The sequence below is a fragment of the Tursiops truncatus genome, chromosome 7 (assembly GCF_011762595.2).
Source record: "Tursiops truncatus isolate mTurTru1 chromosome 7, mTurTru1.mat.Y, whole genome shotgun sequence".
Lineage (NCBI taxonomy): Eukaryota > Metazoa > Chordata > Mammalia > Artiodactyla > Delphinidae > Tursiops > Tursiops truncatus.
The window spans coordinates 33824609-33849863 of NC_047040.1; the positions used below are offsets into that span (position 1 = coordinate 33824609).

At 37.3% G+C, this 25255-nt stretch overlaps 1 protein-coding gene across 2 annotated transcripts in view; it reads left to right on the forward strand.

The window, feature by feature from the left end:
- Nucleotides 1-356: 356 nt before the first annotated feature.
- Nucleotides 357-25255, forward strand: part of C2CD6 (C2 calcium dependent domain containing 6) — a 142517-nt gene continuing 117618 nt past the window's right edge. For both annotated transcript variants that reach the window (XM_073807394.1, XM_073807395.1), the window contains exons 1-2: nt 357-3038; nt 22151-22237. In XM_073807394.1, coding sequence (XP_073663495.1) covers nt 2802-3038; nt 22151-22237 — 324 coding nt within the window. In that variant the 5' untranslated portion in view covers nt 357-2801. The remainder of the gene's footprint in view (nt 3039-22150; nt 22238-25255) is intronic.

A 25255-nucleotide genomic window follows, 5' to 3' on the forward strand; every position in this document is an offset into this window, starting at 1 on the left:
TTTTTGCCTCATTTGCTTTCTTTCTTTATACATCCTTTCTCTTGGTAAATCTTTTGAAAGTAAGTTGCTAACATCATGTCACTTCACCCAAATATTTAAGCATGCATCCTCCAAAAAGAACATTTTTCTGCATAGCACAATATCATTCAAACAGTTGGAAAAACAATAATTTCAATCCATTCTCAAATTTTCCCAGATGTCTCTTAAGATCTAGTCATGGTTTACGCATTTCAGTTTGTTATCTAAATTTAAAATGGTCTCATCTTTTCTCCCCCATGATATATATATATATATATTTTTTTTAGATGTTGGGGGTAGGAGTTTATTAATTTATTTTATTTATTTTTGCTGTGTTGGGTCTTCGTTTCTGTGTGAGGGCTTTCTCTAGTTGTGGCAAGCGGGGGCCACTCTTCATCGCGGTGCACGGGCCTCTCACTGTCACGGCCTCTCTTGTTGCGGAGCACAGGCTTCAGTAGTTGTGGCTCACGGGCCTAGTTGCTCCGCGGCAGACCAGGGCTCGAACCCGTGTCCCCTGCATTAGCAGGCAGATTCTTAACCACTGCGCCACCAGGGAAGCCCCCCCATGATATTTTTTAATTGAAAAATTTACTGAGATAAATGTAGATTCATGCAAACTTAAATAATACAGAGTAATCCTTTGTACACTTGGCCAGTGCCTCCAAATACCATTTTACAAAATTCATAGTATAATATCACAACCAGCATATTGACACTGACATGATCTACCAATCTTGTTCAGATATCCCTAGTTTTACATATCCCTAGTTTTACTTGTACACACTTGTGTGTGTCTGTATATATTAAGTTCTATACAATTTTATCAATTGTGTAGGGTTCATTTATATAGCACCACAGCCCAGGTACTGAACAAGTCCAAAAACCATAAGAATCTCTCATGCTGCCCTTTTATAAACACAACCTCCTTCCCACTTCCCCTCCCTGCACCTCTAACTCTAAGCCCTGGCAATCACTAATGTCTTCTATTTCTAAAATTTTGTAATTTCAGTAATGTTATAAGTTGAATCGTACAGTGTGTAATCTTTTGGGATTAGCTTCTTTCTGCTCAGCGCATTCCCTGGAGATTAACCCATGTTGTATGGCCATAGTTCATTCCTTTTTATTGCAAAGCCATGATCCAAGGTATGTATTGAAGTTTAACCACTTACCTGTCGAAGGACATCTGAGCTGATTCCACTTTTTGACTATTATGAACAAAGCTGCTGTGAACATTTGTGTATAGCTTTTTGAGTGAATGTGAGTTTTCATTTCTCTGGGATAGACACCCTGGAGTGCAATTGCTGGGTTGTATGGTAGTTCCATGCTTAGTTTTTTTAAGAAATTACCAAACTCTTTTCAGAGAGGCCATACCATTCTACATTCCCCCGTGATATTTTGTGTGTGTGTGTGTGTGTGTGTGTGTGTGTGTGTGTATGAAGAATCCAAATCAGTTTTTAAAAATAGTCCCACCTACATTTTTATTTGTTTGATTTTTTTTACCCGTAAAAGTATCATTGAGTTTGTTTCTCTACCTCCTGAATTTCCTGTAGACTGGAGGTTAGGGCTAGAGGTTTGTTTAAAGTTAGGTTAGATTTTTGTTGTTGCATCACATGAACCCTAAGGAAGTCAGAGTGTGCTGGTGGACAGCAAGTCTCTTTGAACAGTGATTAAACACGACACAGCACAGACTCAGAATGACAGCAAACATGTATCAAGGGCATTGGGGTATTGTGCCATGAACCCTGAAGAGTGAAAGGTGAGGATCAGATTCCTGCCCCCAAAGAACTCTATCTTTTGAAATTAACAACTAATTCTAATAGTGTGAGCCCACTAATAGGGATATGCCAAGTAGCAGCTTGGAGACAGCAATTAATTCTGCTTTGGGGGTATGTGTATGGGGTTATAAAACTTAAGGCTGAACTCTGAGGTGGCCTTTGAATAAAAGAAAAATAGATTCCATATAGAATGGCCATAAGTAATGATCCTGAGGTGTAAAGGGCATTTTGGAGTCCCTGGTTTTACATATTATGGAATTAAAATTTTGTGGCCAATAAAGAAACTCTGAAAGTTTGTATGCTTTAAAAGGTAAGCTGTATTAACACTGGAGCAGTGGAAAGAGTGGATGACAGCAGGCCAGGAGACCCATGAGTAAACCATTCCAGGCATCTGTGTGTGAGATGTCCTAGACGAGGTGCCACAGAAAGAGTAGGGTTCAGATATTTAGGGTTAGAATTCAAAACTGTGTCTGAAGTTTTAAGCTTTTGTGGATATGACATTGCTACATTAACTACGTTTGGAACATATTAGAGGTCTGAGAGGGAAGATGAATATTAACGTGTTGTGTTATGAGTCTATGGGACAGTCGAGTAAAGATGTCCACGTAGACTGTTGGAAATACAACATCTGGAGCGCAGGGGATAGTGTAAGGAGGTGTAGGGAGAAGAGGGCTTATGATGGGTTAAGGGGCAGGCAAGAAACGAACCAAGTTCAATCCCCGTGCTGAGGAGCCTTGTTGTCCACAAGCTTGCTCTGACTTCCTTCAAAGGGAGACTTAAACGGCCTGGGCAAGGACTTGCCGCTGACCCTGCAGGCTCGCTTAACTAGCACGCCCCCAAAGCTAGCCTGGGGCAGAAGCCTGGCGCGAACGTGTGGGTCACGCGGGGCGCCGGTGGGTTGCTGCGTGCACAGGAAAAGCGTGGGAAAGGCGGGGAGAGGGCTGCGCCTGCGCAGTAGCAGGTCGTCGGTTGGTTAGTGCGCAGACCTGCCCAGCTGCGGATGGAGGGATGGAGCCGCCCCGAGACGTGCGCAAGGTTTCCAGCACAGCACATAACCGCAGCGGGCGGGTCCATTCCCTGTACACAGCCCCGATACTTCAGAGGATTCCCCGTATCAACTTGGAAAACACACATGCTAGAGGGTCGGTGTTCTCTTCTGCAACCCGTAACATCCAGGAGCAGGGCAAGACCTTGAATCGGCCCAAAGACGAGGCCAAGGATGGTCCTGGGCACCGGCTGCTGAATGTAAGTGGGGGCCTGGTGGAGGAGTTTGTCCCCTACCAGACCACCTAGAGAGTTGGGAAGGACCAAGGGGTCAATGCGTGCTGATGGGAGGGAGGGAAACATGCGCTCGTTTTGGAGAGCGGTAACACCTGAGGAAAAGTTTACTTGTGGGACCCTGACAGTTATTTAATTGGTCAGAGCCCCGTTTTATTAATTGTTAAGTGAAGACAGTAATTACTACCTACCTTAGAGGGTTGTCTGAAAAACTAAAGGAGGTAGTGATATGAAGGACTTAATACAGTCCAAAGTAAAGAGTTAATAAATGTTAGCTGCTGTCATCATCATCATTATCATCATTGGGAATTCATTTGTATGGTTGAAGGGCTAAACTCCAGAAACCTTAGTTACCTCTGTTTTCAATTCCTGAGGTTCTTACAGATAAACCTGTGGGAGCAAAACTCTATCATATCTGCAAAGTGATTTATTGGCTTCCTGTTCTTAATTAGGTAAATTTGTTTTTGAAATGTGTGAAACTCTTGAGTTTAATTACCATTTAGTGGTACTGCCAGAGCATAGAGGAAATGGAAAAGAGGAATCAAGTTGAAACTCACTTTTTCAAAGTTTGTTAGAGCATTATTAGGAAATTTTACATTCTCTATTGGTCTTAAGTTATTAAAAAATAGTACAGTATTTATCAGGAAACAAATGGTACACAAGAAGGTGATGTACTTTTCTATAAATTTAAGGAGTTGAATTACTTGATGTGTAAAGTACCGTCTTAATTCTAAAAACTTAGAATCTTGACTCACTGTTATGATAAATTGAGAGCATATTAAGGTTTAGCTTTAGGATAATACAAGAAAAAATTGCAGAGTTTGTGTTAAGAGAAGTATGTTTGGAAATCTAGGCCATAGGAGGTGCTTGTTGTATGTCCTCTTAAGGAATTTGGACTTTTATTCTGTAGAATGGTGGTTTCCAATTTTTTTGAGTATGAGGGTACCTTTTTGTTGTTTAAAAAAAGAAATCTCTCCACAATAAAAGTAGCTGGCTCTTTAGTATCTGCTGACTGGGAAAATCTATAATGATAAAAAAGCTACCATGTGGCAGTGTTGTTGATGGAATTTGCTAATAGATAAAACAGCATCTACATACATTCAAAAAGAGTAGGGCACATATATGCAAGGTACATTGTTTACCCGAGTTTGGTTTCCCAAATTATTTGACCATAGAATATTTTAACATTTTGGTAGAACAGCAAAAAGAATTTAGGAAATTAAATGTGCACTTGGATTTAGTTATAATGATCTCATAAATGAATTCTTTTCAGATACAGATCCAGAGGAATGAGTTTACGTGACGTAGATGTTTATTATACAGTAAACTTAGAGTAATATGATAACTATATGCTATTTAAATTATTATAACAACTACTATAAGATACATGATGTAGATCGTTGAACATGGAATGGATGACCCTCTTCAATTTTGTAAATGCTGTCTATGCATCAGTACACCACAGATGGAACTTATATATTTGGCAAAAGGTCGTCTTTTCTATGACTTCTTGGCGTGTGTGTGTGTGTGTGTGTGTGTGTGTGTGTGTGTGTATGGCACATGATTTCTTGAAAGCGGATTATCATAGGGTAATAAGAACAGCTATATAAATATGTCTGGTATTTTCTGTACAAAATGTTTAGTAATTTCTGTACAAGTTTTTTAAAACTTGGAAACAAATACATCTCTCAGAGATGTCTCACATCTCTCAGTATATTTGGAAAACAGTAATTTGTAGATAGTGCTTAGAACACATTTGATTTCAAGTATATTCAAAGTTGAGAACCACTGCTACAGGTGATAGGAAACGGTTGGTTTTAAGCAGGGGGATGACATGGATCAGATGTGCTTTGCTGAAAAAATAGTTTTGGCTATCAGGATTTAAGGTGAGATTACAGACGTAGTGGGGAGCGAGGCCAATAAAGTAAGATCTCTGAAGGGATGGAAAAGTATGGGCTCTAGAGTACAGGTGGAGGTGTTCTCCGGGGATAGGAAGAAGGGCATCTCTTCATCCAGAGCGGTGTTTATTTTATCTTTGGATCACCGGTGTCCAAACTTTCTGGGGGTGCTTGTTATAACCTAGATTCCTGGACCTCCACCTTAGACCTACTGAATCCAGAAGAGTGGGGGCCTGGGAATATGCTCAGATTTTAAACTATCCCAAGTGATGCTTAGATTCATGCTTGAGAATTACTGCAGATAGAGGAAAAGGCTAGGCATTGATGTGGGGATTATACACTGAGGATGTAGGCTGCAGAAGGAGGCAAGTGGAGCTAGAAGAGTTTATAAACTGGGTGAAAGAGAAAGGAGGTCTCAATGAGATTTTTAAAAGGTTATCAAATGTAAATTACTGAGAGAACTGGAAGGATTAGCTAGAGATAGTGCTCAGATCAAGGGATACTGTAGTTGATGACTTTAGTGAAAATGTGGATAATCTATCCCTCACCTTGACATCAGTTCTTTGAATGGCCTTAATTCCTTTCAGCAGCTTACTGCAATTCTATATCTTGGACCTTGCCTTCACTCTGAGTTTCACCTCCCAAATCCTGAAATCTGTTATGTTATTTCCCAATCTCTCATTATTTACTTTGAAATATGTATCAAGCTTTGTGCTAGACACTGAGGATACAACGGTGATCAAGACAGGCAAAGCACCTTCCCTTGGAAGCTAACATTTGAATTGTAGAGACAGTTACAGATTAGGCTGTTGTTCTAAGGAAATAAAAGGGCACTATGATAGAGAATCATTGTGGAGGGACAGATAGGACTTTGGATAGGCGATCAGAGAAGGCCTCTGAGGAGGTGGCTTTTAAGTGAAAACCTGAAAATGAGAAGAAGCTAGCTATTTAAAGAGTGGGGAGATGGAGGCGGAGAGCATACGAATAAACAAGTGTGAAGTTTCTATAGCTTGGACTGTTCATGGAGCATAGTGAATGAGAGGGAGAGTAGCATGAAATGAGGCCATAACATATCTTTTTGTATGTTTAAAGTCCCTTTTAAAATCTTTTTTTTTTTTTTTTGGTGAATTGCCCATTTGAGTCATTTTCCTATCATTTTTCTTTTCCCCCTCAGTTTTTCAAAAGTTCTTTATTGGGGTTATTAGATCTGCATCTGTGATATGTGTTACAAATATTTTCTCACAATTCAACAGTTGTCTTTTGACTTTTATGGTACTTTTTGCCATGCAAAAGATTCTTAATTTTATGAGGTCAAGTTTATAATCTTTTATTGCATCTGAATTTTGTGTCTTAGTTAAAAACTATTTACATATGCCCAGGTCATGAAGGAATTTACCTATTTTGCCTTCTTGTACTTGCGTATCATTTTTACATTTAGATTCCTGATTTATTTGGACTGTGTGGTATGAGGTCTGGATTTAATTTTTTTTCTTTTCCCAAATGGATGTCTCAACACCATCTATTTTTTAAAAAATCCATCTTTGCCCTAGTGTTTTGAGATGCCACCTGTATACATAAGTTTTATACATAAGCTACCACATGTATTTGGTTTTTTCTGGACTTCCTATTCTATTCCATTGCTGTTTATCAGTTCATGTACCAAGACCATACTACTTTTTTAAGCAAAGATATTGACTTTGTTGCAAGAATCTTTAACATGCTAAATGCCCTATGAATATTGAAGAAGGGAATATGGAATACAGCATTTCCCAAAGTCAGTCATTTTTAGAAAGCATTTCAAGTATTTCATGAATACACCTTGGGAAAAGTACTGAAGACCATACTATTTTATTTTAAAGACTTACAGTGTGTTTTAATGTCTGGTAAGACTGGTTCCCCACCCCTCCCCCTGCCCTTGTAGATTTCTTTTCCAATGATTTCCTGACTATTCTCACTTTTTTTTTTTTTTTTTTTTTTTTTTGCGGTACGCGGGCCTCTCACTGTTGTGGCCCTTCCCGTTGCAGAGCACAGGCTCCGGACACGCAGGCTCAGCGGCCATGGCTCACGGGCCCAGCTGCTCCGCGGCATGTGGGATCTTCCCAGACCGGGGCACAAACCCGTGTCCCCTGCATCGTCAGGCAGACTCTCAACCACTGTGCCACCAGGGAAGCCCTATTCTCACTTTTAATAAAAACACTTTATTATTAACTTGTTTATCTCAACAAGGAAGCTTGTTCTTTTAAAAATAAAGATTGCATTAAATTGATGTTAGGTAGAACTGACATCTTTATGATGTTGACCTGTCCTATCCAAGAACAAAGAGATGTCTTTTCATTATTCAAGTCTACTTTTGTGACTTTCAGAAGTGTTTTAAAGTTTTCCTCGTAAGAGTTTTGCACACTTGTTGTTAAGATTGTTCCTAAAGTGGGGCTTTTTCTACTTTATATCCTCTAATTATTTATGTATATTAAGGCTGTTGATTTCTGTATGTTAAGTTCATGTCCTTCTTCTTTGTTTAATTTTTTTAAACATTTGAGTTAGTATTGTTATTAATCTCTAGGATTTTAGATATACTATCAGATCATCTTCAATTAGAGATAGTTTTACTTCTTTTTTTCCAATTCTCTTGCCTTTAGTTGATTTCTCCTACCTAACTGCTTTGACTCATGCCACCAGTAACATGTTGAATAGTAGTGGAGACAGTAGGCAACCTTGCCTCGTTCCTGATCTTTGTAAATACCTCCAATGTTTCCCCACCAAATGAAATAGTAGCTTCAAGACTGGCTTAATTCCTATTTTCTTGAGTGTTTTAACAGGAAAGGGTGTTGAATTTTGTCAGAGGCCATTTAAACATGTATGGAGATAATTGCATAATTCTTCTCCTTACATCTGTTGATGTGGTGTTTTATATCAATAAATTTCCTAATATTGAACCAACTACATTCCTAGAATTAATCCCACTTGGTTATTGCATATTATTTTCTTTGTGGTGCTGGATATTCTGTTTTTATTATTTTGTTTAGTATCTTTGTATCAATATTTATGTTATATTCATCTATAATTTTCTTTATGGGTTTAGGTATCAGTGCTATGCTTCATAAAAAAATAAGAAAATTTTCTTTAGTGGTGCCATGGTATACCTAGTTTTTGAATTTGGTAGAATTCCCTGTGAAACCACCTGGTCCTGGCACTTTTTTGTGGTGATAGCTCGTTGCTAGCTTCCTTCTATTTCTTTTATGGAAAGTGGTCTGTTTGAACTGTTTACCACTAACAGCATCAATTTTGTTAAATGGTATTTCCTTAGGAAATTATACATTTCATTTAGGTTTTAAAATATATTTGCAGGTCTGCAAATAGTCTTTTATGATTTTTCAAAAGTCTTGTCCTTTCCTATTTGCATTTTAATCCCCATATACTGATTAAGTTAGCTAGTGGTTTGTATATTTTGTAGGCTCTGTAGATCAGTTTGGGAATTGATTTCTTAACAGTATTGAATCTTTCTAGCCAAGAACATGGAATGTTTTCCATTCGTTTAGATCTTTAATTTCACTCAGGAATGTTTTGTAGTTTTCATTGTACTAGTCACATTTCTTCTTTTAAATTTACTCCTAAGTATTTTATTATTTTGCTGCTATTTCTAATGTAATTGTTTTCTTAATTTCATTTCCAGGTTGTTCATTGCTATTATATGGAAATGCAATTGATTTTTATATTTTGTCCTTGTATCCTGAGACCTTGCTGAACTCATTTATTAGTTCTAGTAGTTTCTTTCTTCTTCTTCTTTTTTTTAGTGGATTTCTTAGGAATTTCTATATACAGAATTTGTCACCTGCAAATAAAGACATTTTTACTTCTTTCTTTCAAATCTGGATACTTTTTATTTCTTTTTCTTATCTGACTGCACTGGTTAGAACCTTTAGTATAATGTTGATTAAAAGTAGAGAGAGTGAACACTCTTGCCTTGCTGATATTAAGGGGAAAACGTTCAGCCTTTCACCATTGAGTACGATGTTGAAGAATTTGCCATCTATTCCTAGTCTGTTCAGAGTTTTTTATTAAAAATACATTTTGGATTTTGTCAAATACATTTTCTGCATCTAGTGAAATGATCATGTGATTTTTGTCCTTTACTGGACACATTTATTAATGTGGCTTTTTACATTAATTTTATTACACTGATTTTCAGATAGAAAAATCCCACTTTGTCATAGTATATGGACCTTTTTAATATGTTGTTGAGTTTAGTTTACTAATATTTTGTGGTGGATTTTTACCTCTGTATTCGTAAGGGATAATGATTTGTTGTTTTCTCGTCTTGTGATGTCTGTCTGGCTTTGGTATTAATGTAATACTGACATCATAGAATAACTTGGGAAGTGTTCTTTCCTCTTCTTTTTATTTTTTTTCCCTGAGTTTGTGAAGGATTGTTATTATTTCTTAAGTATTCTATAGAATTCACCAGTGAAACAATCTGGGTCTAAGATTTTTTGTTTTTGTTTTGATTTGCTTGGTAGGAAGAGCTTTAATTACTAACTAAATTTCTTTAGCTGTTATAGGTCTTTCTTCTTGATTCAGTTTTGGTAATATGTGTAAGAATTTTTCCATTTAATCTAAATTGTCTAATTTGTTAGCATAAAACCGTTTATAGCTGTCAGTAGTTATCTTATATGGCAATAAACTTTGGAGATGCAGTGAAGTTTAGGATTTTGTGATGGGCAGATTATCTTGGATTATCTGATGGGCCCTACGTGTAATCACAAATGTTCTTATAAGAGAGAAGTAGAGGGAGATTTGGACACACTCAGAAGAGAAGCCAGTGTGATCACAAAGGTAGAGATTGGAATGATGTGACCACAAGCCAAGGAACACTGGCCAGTCACCAAAAGCTGGAAGAGACAAGAATGGATTTTTCCTTAGAGCCTCTAGAGGAATTATTGTGCTGCTGACGTCTGATTTTGGCCCAGGGGGACTGATATTAGACTTCTGGCCCTCACAACTGTGAAAGAATAAATTTTTGTTGTTTAAGCTACCAAGTTTGTGGTGATTTTTTTCTTTTTTTGCGGTATGCGGGCCTCTCACTGTTGTGGCCTCTCCTGATGCGGAGCACAGGCTCCGGACGCGCAGGTTCAGCGGCCATGGCTCACGGGCCCAGCCGCTCCGTGGCATGTGGGATCTTCCCGGACCGGGGCACGAACCGGTGTCCCCTGCATCGTCAGGCGGACTCTCAACTACTGTGCCACCAGGGAAGCCCCTAGTTTAGTATTCGTTTTTTTTTTTTTTTAAGTTTTGAATTTTATTTATTTTTTTATACAACAGGTTCTTATTAGTCATCAATTTTATACACGTCAGTGTATACATGTCAATCCCAATCGCCCAATTCATCACACCACCATGCCCACCTCACCCCCGTGGCTTTCCCCCCTTGGTGTCCGTACGTTTGTTCTCTACATCTGTGTCTCAACTTCTGCCCTGCAAACCGGTTCATCTGTACCATTTTTCTAGGTTCCACATACGTGCATTAATATACGATATTTGTTTTTCTCTTTCTGACTTACTTCACTGTATGACAGTCTCTAGATCCATCCACGTCTCAACAAATGACCCAATTTCGTTCCTTTTTATGGCCGAGTAATATTCCATTGTATATGTGTACCACATCTTCTTTATCCATTTGTCTGTCGATGGGCATTTAGGTTGCTTCCATGACCTGGCTATTGTAAATACTGCTGCAGTGAACACTGGGGTGCATGTGTCTTTTTGAATTATGGTTTTCTCTGGGTATATGCCCAGTAGTGGGATTGCTGGATCATATGGTAATTCTATTTTTAGTTTTGTAAGGAACCTCCATACTGTTCTCCATAGTGGCTGTATCAATTTACATTCCCACCAGCAGTGCAAGAGGGTTCCCTTTTCTCCACACCCTCTCCAGCATTTGTTGTTTGTAGATTTTCTGATGATGCCCATTCTAACTGGTGTGAGGTGATACCTCATTGTAGTTTTGATTTGCATTTCTCTAATAATTAGTGATGTTGAGCAGCTTTTCATGTGCTTCTTGGCCATCTGTATGTCTTCTTTGGAGAAATGTCTATTTAGGTCTTCTGCCCATTTTTGGATTGGGTACTTTGTTTTTTTAATATTGAGCTGCATGAGCTGTTTATATATTTTGGAGATTAATCCTCTGTCGATTCATTTGCAAATATTTTCTCCCATTCTGAGGGTTGTCTTTCCATCTTCTTTGTAGTTTCCTTTGCTGTGCAAAAGCTTTTAAGTTTCATTAGCTCTCATTTGTTTATTTTTGTTTTTATTTCCATGACTCTAGGAGGTGGATCAAAAAAGATCTTGCTGTGATTTATGTCAAAGAGTGTTCTTCTTGTGTTTTCCTCTAAGAGTTTTATAGTGTCCGGTCTTACATTTAGGTCTCGAATCCACTTTGAGTTTATTTTTGTGTATGGTGTTAGGAAGAGTTCTAATTTCATTCTTTTACATGTAGCTGTCCAGTTTTCCCATCACCACTTATTGAAGAGGCTGTCTTTTATCCATTGTATATCCTTGCCTCCTTTGTCATAGATTAGTTGACCATAGGTGCGTGGGTTTATCTCTGGGCATTCTATCTTGTTCCATTGATCTATGTTTCTGTTTTTGTGCCAGTACCATATTGTCTTGATGACTGTAGCTTTATAGTATAGTCTGAAGTCAGGAAGTCGGATTCCTCCAGCTCCGTTTTTCTTTCTCAAGAGTGCTTTGGCTATTCGGGGTCTTTTGTGTCTCCATACAAATTTTAAGATTTTTTGTTCTAGTTCCATAAAAATGCCATTGGTAATTTGATAGAGATTGCATTGAATCTGTAGATTGCTTTGAGTAGTATAGTCATTTTCACAATATTGATTCTTCCAATCCAAGAACATGTTATATTTCTCCATCTGTTGGTATCATCTTTAATTTCTTTCATCAGTGTCTTATAGTTTTCTGCATAGAGGTCTTTTGTCTTCTTAGATTTATGCCTAGGTATTTTATTCTTTTTGTTGCAGTGGTAAATGGGAGTGTTTCCTTAATTTCTCTTTCAGATTTTTCATCATTAGTGTATAGGAATGCAAGAGATTTATGTGCATTAATTTTGTATCCTGCTACTTTACCAAATTCATTGATTAGCTCTAGTAGTTTTCTGGTGGCATCTTTGGGATTCTCTATGTATAGTATCATGTCATCTGCAAACAGTGACAGTTTTACTTCTTCTTTTCCAATTTGTATTCCTTTTATTTCTTTTTCTTCTCTAATTGCCGTGGCTAGGACTTCCAAAACTATGTTGAATAATAGTGGTGAGAGTGGACATCCTTGTCTTGTTCCTGATCTTAGAGGAAATGCTTTCAGGTTTTCACCATTGAGAATGATGTTTGCTGTGGGTTTGTCGTATATGGCCTCTATTATGTTGAGGTAGTTTCCCTCTTTGCCCACTTTTTGGAGAGTTTTTATCATAAATGGGTGTTGAATTTTGTCAAAAGCTTTTTCTGCATCTATTGAGATGATAATATGGTTTTTATTCTTCAATTTGTTAATATGGTGTATCACATTGATTGATTTGCGTATATTGAAGAATCCTTGCATCTCTGGGATAAATCCCACTTGATCATGGTGTATGATCCTTTTAACGTGTAATTGGATTCTGTATGCTGGTATTTTGTTGAGGATTTTTGCATCTATGTTCATCAGTGATATTGGTCTGTAATTTTCTTTTTTTGTAGTATCTTTGTCTGGTTTTGGTATCAGGGTGATGGTGACCTCATAGAATGAGTTTGGGAGTGTTCCTTCCTCTGCAATATTTTGGAAGAATTTGAGAAGGATGGGTGTTAGCTCTTCTCTAAATGTTTGATAGAACTCATCTGTGAAGCCATCTGGTCCTGGATTTTTGTTTGTTGGAAGATTTTTAATCACAGTTTCAATTTCATTACTTGTGATTGGTCTGTCCATATTTTCTACTTCTTCCTGGTTCAGTCTTGGAAGGTTGTGCATTTCTAAGAATTTGTCCATTTCTTCCAGGTTGTCCATTTTATTGACATGTAGTTGCTTGTAGTAATCTCTCATGGTCCTTTGTATTTCTGCAGTGTGAGTTGTTACCTTTCCTTTTCCATTTCTAATTCTATTGTTTTGAATCTTCTCCCTTTTTTTCTTGATGAGTCTGGTTAATGTTTTATCAATTTTGTTTATCTTCTCAAAGAAGGTATTTGATCTTTGCTTTATTGATCTTTGCTATCCTTTCCTTCATTTCTTTTTCTTTTATTTCTGATCTGATCTTTATGATTTCTTTCCTTCTGTTAACTTTGGGGATTTTTTTGTTCTTCTTTCTCTAATTGCTTTAAGTGTAAGGTTAGGTTGTTTATTTGAGATGTTTCCTGTTTCTTAAGGTAGGATTGTATTGCTATAAACTTCCCTCTTAGAACCTGTTTTGCTGCATCCCATAGGTTGTGCATCATCGTGTTTTCACTGTCATTTGTCTCTAGGTATTTTTTGATTTCCTCATTGATTTCTTCAGTGATCTCTTGGTTATTAAGTAGTGTATTGTTTAGCCATCATGTGTTTTAATTTTTTACAGATTTTTTCCTGTAATTGATATCTAGTCTCATAGCATTGTGGTCGAAAAAGATACTTGGTACAATTTCAATTTCCTTAAATTTACCAAGACTTGATTTGTGACCCAAGATATGATCTATCCTGGAGAATGTTCCATGAGCACTTGAGAAGAAAGTGTATTCTGTTGTTTTTGGATGGAATGTCCTATAAATATCAATTAAGTACATCTTGTTTAATGTATCTTTTAAAGTTTGTGTTTCCTTACTTATTTTCATTTTGGATGATCTGTCCATTGGTGAAAGTGGGGTGTTAAAGTCCCCTACTATGATTGTGTTACTGTTGATTTCCCCTTTTATGGCTGTTAGTATTTGCCTTATGTATTGAGGTGCTCCTATGTTGGGTGCATAAATATTTACAAGTGTTATATCTTTTTCTTGGATTGATCCCATCATCATTATGCAGTGTCCTCCTTTGTCTCTTGTAATAGTCTTTGTTTTAAAGTCTGTTTTGTCTGATATGAGAATTGCTACTCCAGCTTTCTTTTGATTTCCATTTGCATGGAATGTCTTTTTCCATATCTCACTTTCAGTGTGTATGTGTCCCTAGGTCTGAAGTGGGTAAAAGACACTCTCAGCAGCATATATACGGATCTTGTTTTTGTATCCATTCAGCCAGTGTATATCTTTTGGTTGCAGCATTTAATCCACTTACATTTAAGGTAATTATTGATATATATGGTCCTGTTATCATTTGTTAATTGTTTTGGGTTTGTTATTGTAGGGCTTTTCCTTCTCTTGTGTTTCCTGCCTAGAGAAGTTCCTTTGGCATTTGTTGTAAAGCTGGTTTGGTGGTGCTGAATTCTCTTAGCTTTTGCTTGTCTGTAAAGGTTTTAATTTCTCCATCAAATCTGAGTGAGATCCTTGCCGGGTAGAGTAATCTTGGTTGTAGGTTTTTCTCCTTCATCACTTTAAATATGTCCTGCCACTCCCATCTGGCTTGCAGAGTTTCTGCTGAAAGATCAGCTGTTAACCTTATGGGGATTCCCTTGTGTGTTATTTGTTGTTTTTCACTTGCTACTTTTAATATTTTTTCTTTGTGTTTAATTTTTGATAGTTTGATTAATATGTGTCCTGGCATGTTTCTCCTTGGATTTAGCCTGTATGGCACTCTCTGTGCTTCCTGGACTTTATTAGTATTTCCTTTCCCATATTAGGGAAGTTTTCAATTATAATCTCTTCAAATATTTTCTCAGTTCCTTTCTTTTTCTCTTCTTCTTCTGGGACCCCTATAATTCGAGTGTTGGTGTGTTTAATGCTGTCCCAGAGGTCTCTGAGACTGTCTTCAATTCTTTTCATTCTTTATTCTGGTCTGCAGTAGTTATTTCCACTATTTTATCTTCCAGGTCACTTATCTGTTCTTCTGCCTCAGTTATTCTGCTGTTAATCTCTTCTAGAGAATTTTTAATTTCATTTATTGTGTTGTTCATCACTGTTTGTTTGCTCTTTAATTCTTCTAGGTCCTTGTTAAACGTTTCTTGTATTTTCTCCATTCTGTTTCCAAGATTTTGGATCATCTTTGCTATCATTATTCTGAATTCTTTTTCAGGTAGACTGCCTATTTCCTCCTCTTTTGTTTGGTCTGATGGGGTTTTGCCTTGCTCCTTCATCTGCTGTGTGTTTCTCTGTCTTCTCATTTTGCTTAAATTACTGTGTTTGGGGTCTCCTTTTCCCAGGCTGCAGGTTTGTAGTTCCCATTGTTTTTGGTGTCTGCCCCCAGTAGCCAAGGTTGGTTCAGTGGGTTGTGTAGGCTTCCTGATGGAGGGGACTAGTGCCTGTGTTCTGGTGGATGAGGCCGGATCTTGTCTTTCTGGTGGACAGGTCCACATCTGGTGGTGTGTTTTGGGGTGTCTGTGGCCTTATTATGATTTTAGGCAGCCTGTCTGCTAATGGGTGGGGTTGTGTTCTTGTCTTGCTAGTTGTTTGGCATAGGGTGTCCAGCACTGTAGCTTTCTGGTCATTGAGTGGAGCTGGGTCTTGCCGTTGAGATGAGATCTCTGTGAGATTTTCGCTGTTTGATATTACGTGGAGCTGGGAGGTCTCTTGTGGACCAGTGTCCTGAACTTGCCTCTCCCACCTCAGAGGCCCAGCCCTGATGCCTGGCTGGAGCACCAAGAGCCTGTCATCCACACGGCTCAGAATAAAAGGGAGCAAAGAAAGAAAGAAAGGAAGAAGAATATAAAATAAAGTTATTAAAATAAAAAAATTAAAAAAATTATTAAGAAAAAATTTTTAAGAAGTAATTAAAAAGAAAAAGACAGATAGAACCCTAGGACAAATGGTAAAAGCAAAACTATACAGACAAAATCATACTCAGAAGCATACACATACACACAAAAAGAGAAAAAGGGAAAAATATATATATATCGTTGTTCCCAAAGTCCACCTCCTCAATTTGGGATGATTCGTTGTCTATTCATGTATTCCACAGATGCAGGTACATCAAGTTGATTGTGGAGCTTTAATTCGCTGCTTCTGAGGCTTCTGGGAGAGATTTCCCTTTCTCTTCTTTTTTCGCACAGCTCCCGGGGCTCAGCTTTGGATTTGGAGCCGCCTCTGCCTGTAGGTCGCCTGAGGGTGTCTGTTCTTCGCTCAGACAGGAGCGGGTTAAAGGAGCAGCTGCTTGGGGGCTCTGGCTCACTCAGGCCGGGGGGCAGGGAGAGGTACGGAATGCGGGGTGAGCCTGTGGCAGCAGAGGCCGGCGTGTAGTTGCACCAGCCTGAGGTGCCAAAGGCAAATGACTCTTAATCTAGAATGTAGGTATCTTTTGAGTTCTATCTTAATTGAATATCTTCTCCCTCTATTTTTAAAACTTTGCCATAAGGAAAAACACTACCCTGAGGGGTAGCTGGTCCTCAGGACCTCAAATCCCTTCTTGGACCATGGGCCAACCAGCCTGTGAGGCTTGTCTGCTCACCCACCGGGGCGGGTGGGGGGCTGGGAGCTGAGCCATTCTATTGTTAATGGATATTTGGGTTGTTTCTGTTTTTTGGCTGTGGTGAGTAATAGTTTGAAACATTCTTGTACATGTTATACATATGCCTACATTCTGTTGGGAATATATCTAGGAATGGAATTTCTGGGTCATTGGTATGTATATGTTCAACTTCAGTACAAAATACCAAAGAGTTTTTCAAAGAAAATATAACAACTTATATTCCCACTGGCAGTGTATTAGAGTTCTAGATACTCCAAATCTTTCCACTTGATAGTGTCAGGCTCTTTATGGTTAGCCATCTGAGGGATGTGTTGTGGTATCTCTTTGTGGTATTAGCTTTCATTTCCCTGATGACTAATGAGGGTATGTTCCCTTCCAAATGATTATTAGCGATCTTATAACTCTTCTGTGAAGTGCCTGTTCAAGTATGTTCCCCATTATTCTGTTGTATTGTCTGCCTTTTTCTTATTAGTTTGTATAAATTTGTGTATACATTCTAGTTATAGGCCCTTTGTCAATTATACTAAACATGTTGCAAAAATCAGTCAGTGGCTTATGTTTTCACTTTCTTAATGGTGTCTTTTTGATAAGTAGAAGTTACTAAATTTAATGTAGTTTAATGTATCAGACTTTCTTTGTGTTTATTGTTCTTTGTGTTCTGTTTTAGAAATCTGCTACCCCAATGTCATGGAAATATTCTCCTATATTATCTTCTAATTGTTTTTCCTTTCACACTGAGATCTACAAATTCACCTGTGACTGATTTTGTGTGTATGTACTGTGAGGTACAAGTCAGGTCTTTTTTCCTTTTGATCTTTTCTTTTTTCTTCTCTTCCTCTCTCTCTTCCTCCTTCCCTCCCTCCCTCCTTCTTTCTTTCTTTCTTCCTTCCTTCCTTTCCTTCCTTCCTTCCTTCCTTCCTTCCTTCCTTCCTTCCTTCCTTTCCTTCCTTCCTTCCTTCCTTCCTTCCTTTCCTTCCTTCCTTCCTTTCCTTCCTTCCTTCCTTCCTTCCTTCCTTTCCTTCCTTCCTTCCTTCCTTTCTTCCTTCCTTCTTTCTTTTGTGTGGAGATTTCTGTTTAACCCAGTTGAGAATGTTTTTGACCCACTATTCTGTGGTTCCATCCTTATCACAAGTGAAGTGTCCATAAATGTGTGGGTCTGTTTCCAGACTCTCTAGTCAGTTTCTTTGGTGCATTTGTCTATCCTTGTACTAATGCCATTAGAGATTAAGAAATAATACCTTTATTTCTTTAATTTTATGTCATCCTGTTTTTCTTCTTTGAGATTGTCTTGGAAAAGCTCATCAGTTTCCATAGGAAGACTTGTTGGGACTTTGATTGCATGAAACTATAGCTTAATTTGAGGAAATGAATTATATATATTTATATAGTATATTTATATATAATATAAACTTATATGTTATATAATATTACATAATATAAAAATAAAATAATATAATATTTAATATTTATATGTAAGTATGTATACTTATTTACATATAAGCATGTATACTTAAGTATAATATAATTATGTATAGTATATAAATATGGCATAATATAAACTGTGCCTTGCTTCTTTATGCTTTTACACTTATTTATTTTGACTAGGCTCCTCTCCCCCTAGTTCTTAATTTTTTACTTCTTCAGACCCACTTGAAGTATCATCATCTCTCCTTCCCTAACACTCTTTCTCCTCACTCCCCGTATTTGCCCTGTGTTTAAGAGATAGTTTGTAGGCATCCTGAATGGGGCTTGGTACTGGAATATTAACCTTTGTTCCTCTTTTGCTCCAGAGTTGTGACCGTTAGTATTTTCAGAAAAGTGGGCAGCCAAATAGGGAACTAAGTATTATCAGCTTTATCCAAGGCTTTCTGGTGATGAGTCAAAACTGAAAACTATTGTGGAATTCTTACCTCCATCTCATATTGAAGGCAGTGGAGCTATCAGATGGAGAAAGTGAGCCTCCTTCATTCTGAGCAGACTGTGCCGAGGTGTGCATACACATGGGAACTGGCAGCTTAAAGCCTCCGGAAAGACAGATTTAGGAAAGCAAGGCATAGGCATCTAGATGTGACTTTTTTATTTTTTGTTTTTGTTTTGTTTTTTTGCGGTACGTGGGCCTCTCACTGTTGTGGCCTCTCCCGTTGCGGAGCACAGGCTCCAGACGCGCAGGCTCAGCGGCCATGGCTCACAGGCCCAGCCGCTCCGCGGCATGTGGGATCTTCCCGGACCGGGACACGAACCCGTGTCCCCTGCATTGGCAGGCGGACTCTCAACCACTGCACCACCAGGGAAGCCCTAGATGTGACTTTTTAGCAGTATTCTCCAAATTTCTTTGATTGCACAATCTTATCAATAAAAAACATATGAACATTTATCACCAGTGTTTTATATATTTATTTATATATTACATAAATGTACTGCAATTTACTTAATAAATTCTATAATATACAAAAATTTAAAATGATAAATAAGCAATACTTCTAAAAATGATTTTAATTATATTTTGTTTATTAGTGGTACAAAACTCAATAAGCATCACTGTTTTTGAAAAGCATGATTTTTTTTAATTTTTGAGTTTTACTTTATTTAGAAAAGCATGATTTAATACTTTGTGATGTAGTGATTTGAAGGTCTGGTTCTAAGACAAATTTATTTCAGTATTTGGTTTTTAATGCTGTTGTATTTGAAAAAGGTACCTTTAAAGATTTGAAATTCCAAATGGAAGAGATGCATCTTGGTTGAGCCTAGTAAATCACAGTACTTACTTTTCATTTCTATTATGTTATTCAAAGTTTTTAGCTCACAGTTTTTGAGTAAACTGTTACTTCTCTGATTAATTAGTTCCGGTAAACTCTTTGGAATGCATTGCAGTCTTTTTATATTTACAAGGAAAAATGGTCTGTTAACCTGCTGAAACTCTTCATTTGTGAGATTTTTAAACAAATAAGAAAAGTGTTTCTAAGTTTTTAAAATGTGATACTGTGAGCTTCTAGGGTACTCATAACACATTTGCACACATATAAAATTACATTAGAAGGAGATATTTTCAATAGTTTTTAAGATGTTCTTGAGTTTATTTCAAAAAGATAGTTATTTTCACACTCATTAAAATGTCACCACCTTACTCTGAAAGGACAGAGAAGTATATATTTTTAAATAGTTGCTAGTTTATATACTACTGACAGTCATCACAGAAAAGTTTAGCAAACTGCAACATTTATCTTTTTATAAAACCAAACTGCATGATGCATCTTTGTGTTTGCCAACTTTTAAAAATGCTTTGCCGTGAAATTTCTTGCGATCAGTTCTCATCTATTTGCAAAGTAGACTAAATACTGTTCAAGGTAATGTAATTGGTCAACCCATTTAACTAGCAAATGCAATACCCCGAAAGCATGAGGGCACTGATATGAACCCCTCTGAGTGTGAAACTCACACTTTTACTCAGAATATTTGTCTACTGCTTATAGTCGTCTCTATGTGCTTACTTTCATATTTGTTAAAGAAGTTGGAAAATTCTAATATTTTCTCCTGCTACTCTAGAGAATAATCTTTGGTCCCTGCTGTGAGTGGTCTTGTTTCATGGGGTCAGAGAACCACACAGTGTGAAAAGGAGTCATTGCTCCTGAGCTTGGGCAGGGAAAAAGATGATTTAAAACATCTCTTTTAGACTTAAGAATTCCATGCACCTGTAGCTTGTACAATGAATGGCAGTGTCTGACCAATCAAATAAATCATTCTTTTTCCACGTATAAGATCTGTGTAGAGAATGAGTAAAGATAAAACTTTCTCTCCTCAGCATTTGTTTTTCTTATAGTGAAACTGTCATTGTTTTGTTACCTGTCTTCAACACCAGCCTGAACTTCTGAAGGGCAGGAACGTCTCAAGCTGGAATCAGCAAAGTGCCAGGCATATAGTCCTGCCAGCACATTAGCGAATGTTAATTGATGTAAGAATAGTGAGCTTGCCATTAGTTCTAGGAGTGGGAGCATCCTAGGAAAAGGTAATCATGTAGGCTAGTAGGTTTTCAAAGAAACTGTGGAATGGGGGAGAGTGGGCCAGAAAGGCCACTGGGGAGGAAGCGCAGAGCAATGTGAGTGAATGTTCAGACTTTAAAATAGAAGTGCCGCGAGGAACTTCTGCTTTGGGGGCCCAAAGCAGCAGAGAGGAAAGGCACAGTGGAATTAACTGAAATTAAAATTCTCTGCAGGTTCAAGAGAAATTCTAGGTGGTATCAGAGGCTTTATGAGACTAGCCTTTAGAAGTTTTGTTCAAGGTTCTAATAGAATTTTGGCAAAGAGTTGTTTTGTTCATGCTGCTGCCATTGGAGAGAGCTCTGCTCATATGAGGAAGGAAAAGTAAAAAGGTAAGAAAACGAGGGATTGTTAAGTATAAAATACCAGGTTGTTAAGGATAAATTGAGTATTAGTATTCTAAAGGATTTTTCCCCAATTATTTTGTATTTTTTAAAATGCATATTCAAAGTAGACTTCCATAATAAGATCATTAAAACATTAGAAAATATGAGGTTCCATATTAAATACACATACACTGTCCACAGGTTGATATTTTTGCAACAATTGTTGTTTTGTATTTGCAACAATACAAAAAATACAACAATTTTTGTACAGTAATTGTCATCCAGTTAGCTTAACCTATGATTTAATCATGTATATAAAAAAAAAAAACATTAAGCCAGTCAGGTGCAGCAATAACAAAGTGATCCAAGATGTATAAAACAAGTGTTTTCAGTACACTGAAAGTATTTGTTTTGTACTTTAAAACAAAATTTTCAACATAATAAGGATTTATTACATTTATTACATACTATAAAAATTAAACAAGCGATTCTTGAAAGACACATAACGACAAAGATTCCTGGGAAATTATTGTTTGGAAATAAGGCCATGTTGATTCAAGTTCAGCAAAGGTTGGGAATAAATACAATTCTCCTTTTCAGGTTAGATTTTTAATAGACGGTTTGTTCACTATTCCCCTCACCCTTCCTCTCCTTTCCCCTCCCATCCCTTTCTCTTTACTATACAAGTCTATATTAAAATGTCTTGTAATTTTTAAACGCTAACCATTATGTGTTGTGACCAGAGCCCTTAAGAACAAAGTTAATTATTAGCCCAGAAATATTAGTTAGTAGGGTTACTCTGGATGAGATCACACAACCAAAAACCAAAAGCCATCTGTTCATTACTCCTTTCCACTGTACCTACTATTCCAAAGGATTAAATTCCAGTTCCTTCAGTGGCTGATAACTGAAGGAATATTGGAATAATTTGCAAGCAGGATTACTGCCATTTGTGGGATACAGGACCTAGTCCACATTAGATTAAGACCATCATTTTTAGTTAACAAGGAGAACTCATTGTTTATGCTATTATGTACTTCTCTCCTCTCTCATAATTCCCTTAATTATTTTATATTTAATTGTACACATTTCGTTTCTCTGCTAATGATAAACTTAGTGAGGCGTTTTCAAGTCATAGAATATAAGTTATAAAATATATAATACCTGATACTAGATGCTCATAAAAGTTTTGTTGAAGTATAATATCTTTTCTAATTATATTCTTCTCTGCCTTATAAAGTCTTAATTTATTTACATTGTAGATGCTGAGAAAAACTCTTAAAGGGTCTGAAAGTAAAGAACTAGAAGTGACACCTGAGGCACCAACTTTGGTGCCATTTGGCGATGTGGTATGTATGACTAAACCTCAATAAACATGTACAAATTATTTTTTATTTCATATGAAAACTATTTAATGTCAAAAAACATGTGTAGAAAATGGTCCTCTCTGATAAACATATTCATGAATTTTTCATTTTTATGAGTCAGAAAAGCATTCTAATAATCACTGAAATTTTGGAAAACATCCTGATTCACAGAAAAAATGTCTCTGCTAGGGATTCCCAAACGCTAGTTACATCAGAATTACCTGGGATACTTTTTTAAAACATTGATTCTTGGGCCCCACTTAAGATCCGCTAACTTAGAAACTGAGAATGGGGCCTAGGAACCAGTATTTTTGTTAAACTCTTCAGATAATTATATTTTTGTCAGATTTAGGGAACTTTGAGTGATAATTGATCCCACATCTCTCTCTCATCCAAAAAATAATAAACCATAGAAACAAAAACAAACATACTCATCAATCATACACGTACACACACACACAGGTGGGACCTAATATCTAGGCTGAGAACCAGAAAAGTCTGTTTTCTCTTTTGGGCGCTATAGAGAGAGTATAGGCCCTGAAGATCTATGTATATTTAGAACTATCAAATATTGTGGTATTCTCTCACAGTTACCTTTATTTTCTAAACACTATCAGAAGAATTAGTGGCTGTGAAATGAGAGTTTCTCTTGTGTCTCTTCTCTAGTTCCTACTGTGTACTAATACATTTTCTTGATTAAAAAATTTATGATGAATTTAACACCACCTTTTTAGGGGGAAAATAAGAATAATTCATGTATACACTTTTGTTTTTACAGAATGACCGTGGTGTACCTTACTCATAAAATTATATAACACTTTCTTCCCTCTATCATAATGAAAGTTGAAGTATAAGCCTTCACTGTCCGACTCTAAACTTAGAAAAGATTCTTTGAAATCTCTTTTGGCCATAAACTATTATGCATGTCACTATGTTGACATACTAGTTTCTGAAATCCATACTCTTGAATATGACTTCTGCGTGTCTTTAGAACTCACATTTTGAAGAATCTTTTTATTTCTCCCACAGTTCCTAACCTTATAGTTCATATTTTCCTTATTTGAATTGCATATTGCTAGACATCAAAAAGTTTCTCTTAAGAGTTAGCTGGAAGTTTTGACAGAGAGATGTTTGGCATGTGACTGATGGCTCCTCCCAGTGTGTGATTCAGCTACATCACCTTCTCTTTGAATGTTCTGTGATTTGGCAAAGTTGGTGCATGTGTAGGCCATGATAACTACATCACAACCCACTACTCCTATTTCTAATAATCATATCCCATTTTCAGAAAAAAATGAAAAAGATGTCTTAAAATTGAGCACATAAAGTACTTTTGTCAACAGCTGTGGTTGCTTTCCTGTTTTTTTTTTTTTGCGGTACGCGGCCTCTCCTATTGTGGAGCACAGGCTCCGGACGCGCAGGCTCAGCAGCCATGGCTCACAGGTCCAGCCGCTCCGGTGGGCCCAGCTGCTCCGCGGCATGTGGGATCCTCCCGGACCAGGACACGAACCGGCATCCCCTGCATCGGCAGGCGGACTCTCAACCACTGCGCCACCCGGGAAGCCCAGCTTTCCTGTTTTAAGTGCATGTTTGAGAGTGTTTTGGGGGTCAAGGTGTTGACAGGGTTATTGCTTTGGGCCACAGATGGGTCTCGCAATCTGTGGCAACATTGTTATCTGCAACCTGTGAATGGTCATCATTATGGTTTTTGTTTTGATTTGTTTGTTTTTGGCTGCATTGGGTCTTCGTTGCTGTGCATGGGCTTTCTCTAGTTGCAGTGAGCAGGGGCTACTCTTCATTGCAGTGCACAGGCTTTCTCATTGTGGTGGCTTTTCTTGTTGCGGAGCACAGGCTCTAGGCTCACAGGCTTCAGTAGTTGCAGCATGCAGGCTCAGTAGTTGTGGCACGCAGGCCCTAGAGCATGCGAGCTTCAGTAGTTGCAGCACACGGGCTCAGTAGTTGTGGCTTGTGGGCTCTAGAATGCAGGCTCAGTAGTTGTGGCATGTGGGCTTAGTTGCTCCGTGGCACGTGGGATCTTCCCGGACCAGGGATCAAACCCGTGTCCCCTGCATTTGCAGGCGAATTCTTAACCACTGCGCCACCAGGGAAGTCCCATCATTATGGTTTTGAATGTTAAATCTTTTTCTATACTTGAATAGAAATTTATTCTCTTTTTTATATTATATGGATCTCTTATGTAAAAGTATAAAAAGCTATTGAAATATAAGGAAAATTAGGATAGTTGCTGATGGCTTCATGTTGAGATACTTGACAGGCAGTCAGTGATTTATGACAGAATTTTTATATATAGAATTATGCAAAACAAAATTATAGCTATATTTCCCTGTTTTACCCTCCTTGTGTGCACCCAATTTTAAGAAGTTAACAGTGGTTCGTGGACTTTCCTATGGCAATACCATTTTAAGTCTCACCTAGATTAGAACCTTTCTTTTAACATAACATTTTATACTTATGTCTCTCTAAGAAGTAGACCACAATATTTTCTTCTTTAGAATTTCATCATTCACATACAGTAGTCTTTTAATTAAATATTGAGTACTAACTTCTTTTTCTGCATTGTTCGAAAACCAAATCCTTAAAATTACTTACGCTATATTTAAAACTACTATTGGGCCATTTATTTTGTTTCACAGATATTTAATATAATGTTGCTCTTGTTTTTACTTGGTTTTTAAGACCAAACATGGCTGAATTAAGATCAAATGGCTTACATTTGGCTAATAGTATTCAAGTATTCTTGTATTAATTTTGTACTTGATTTTATGGTTAAACACAAGATACAATTTTTCTTAACATTTGGAAACACTTTGTACAAGAGAGAATGAGTATTTCACAGCCTTTGACATATTATAGTCAGTGCATGATTGTTGAATGAATACAGTGGTTTTAGGATACTGGATAAAAAAGCTTATCTGAAGCAAGGCATATTTCTTGTTATATGCAAGATGCTATGTTGTATCAGTTCTCACCTAATGTAAA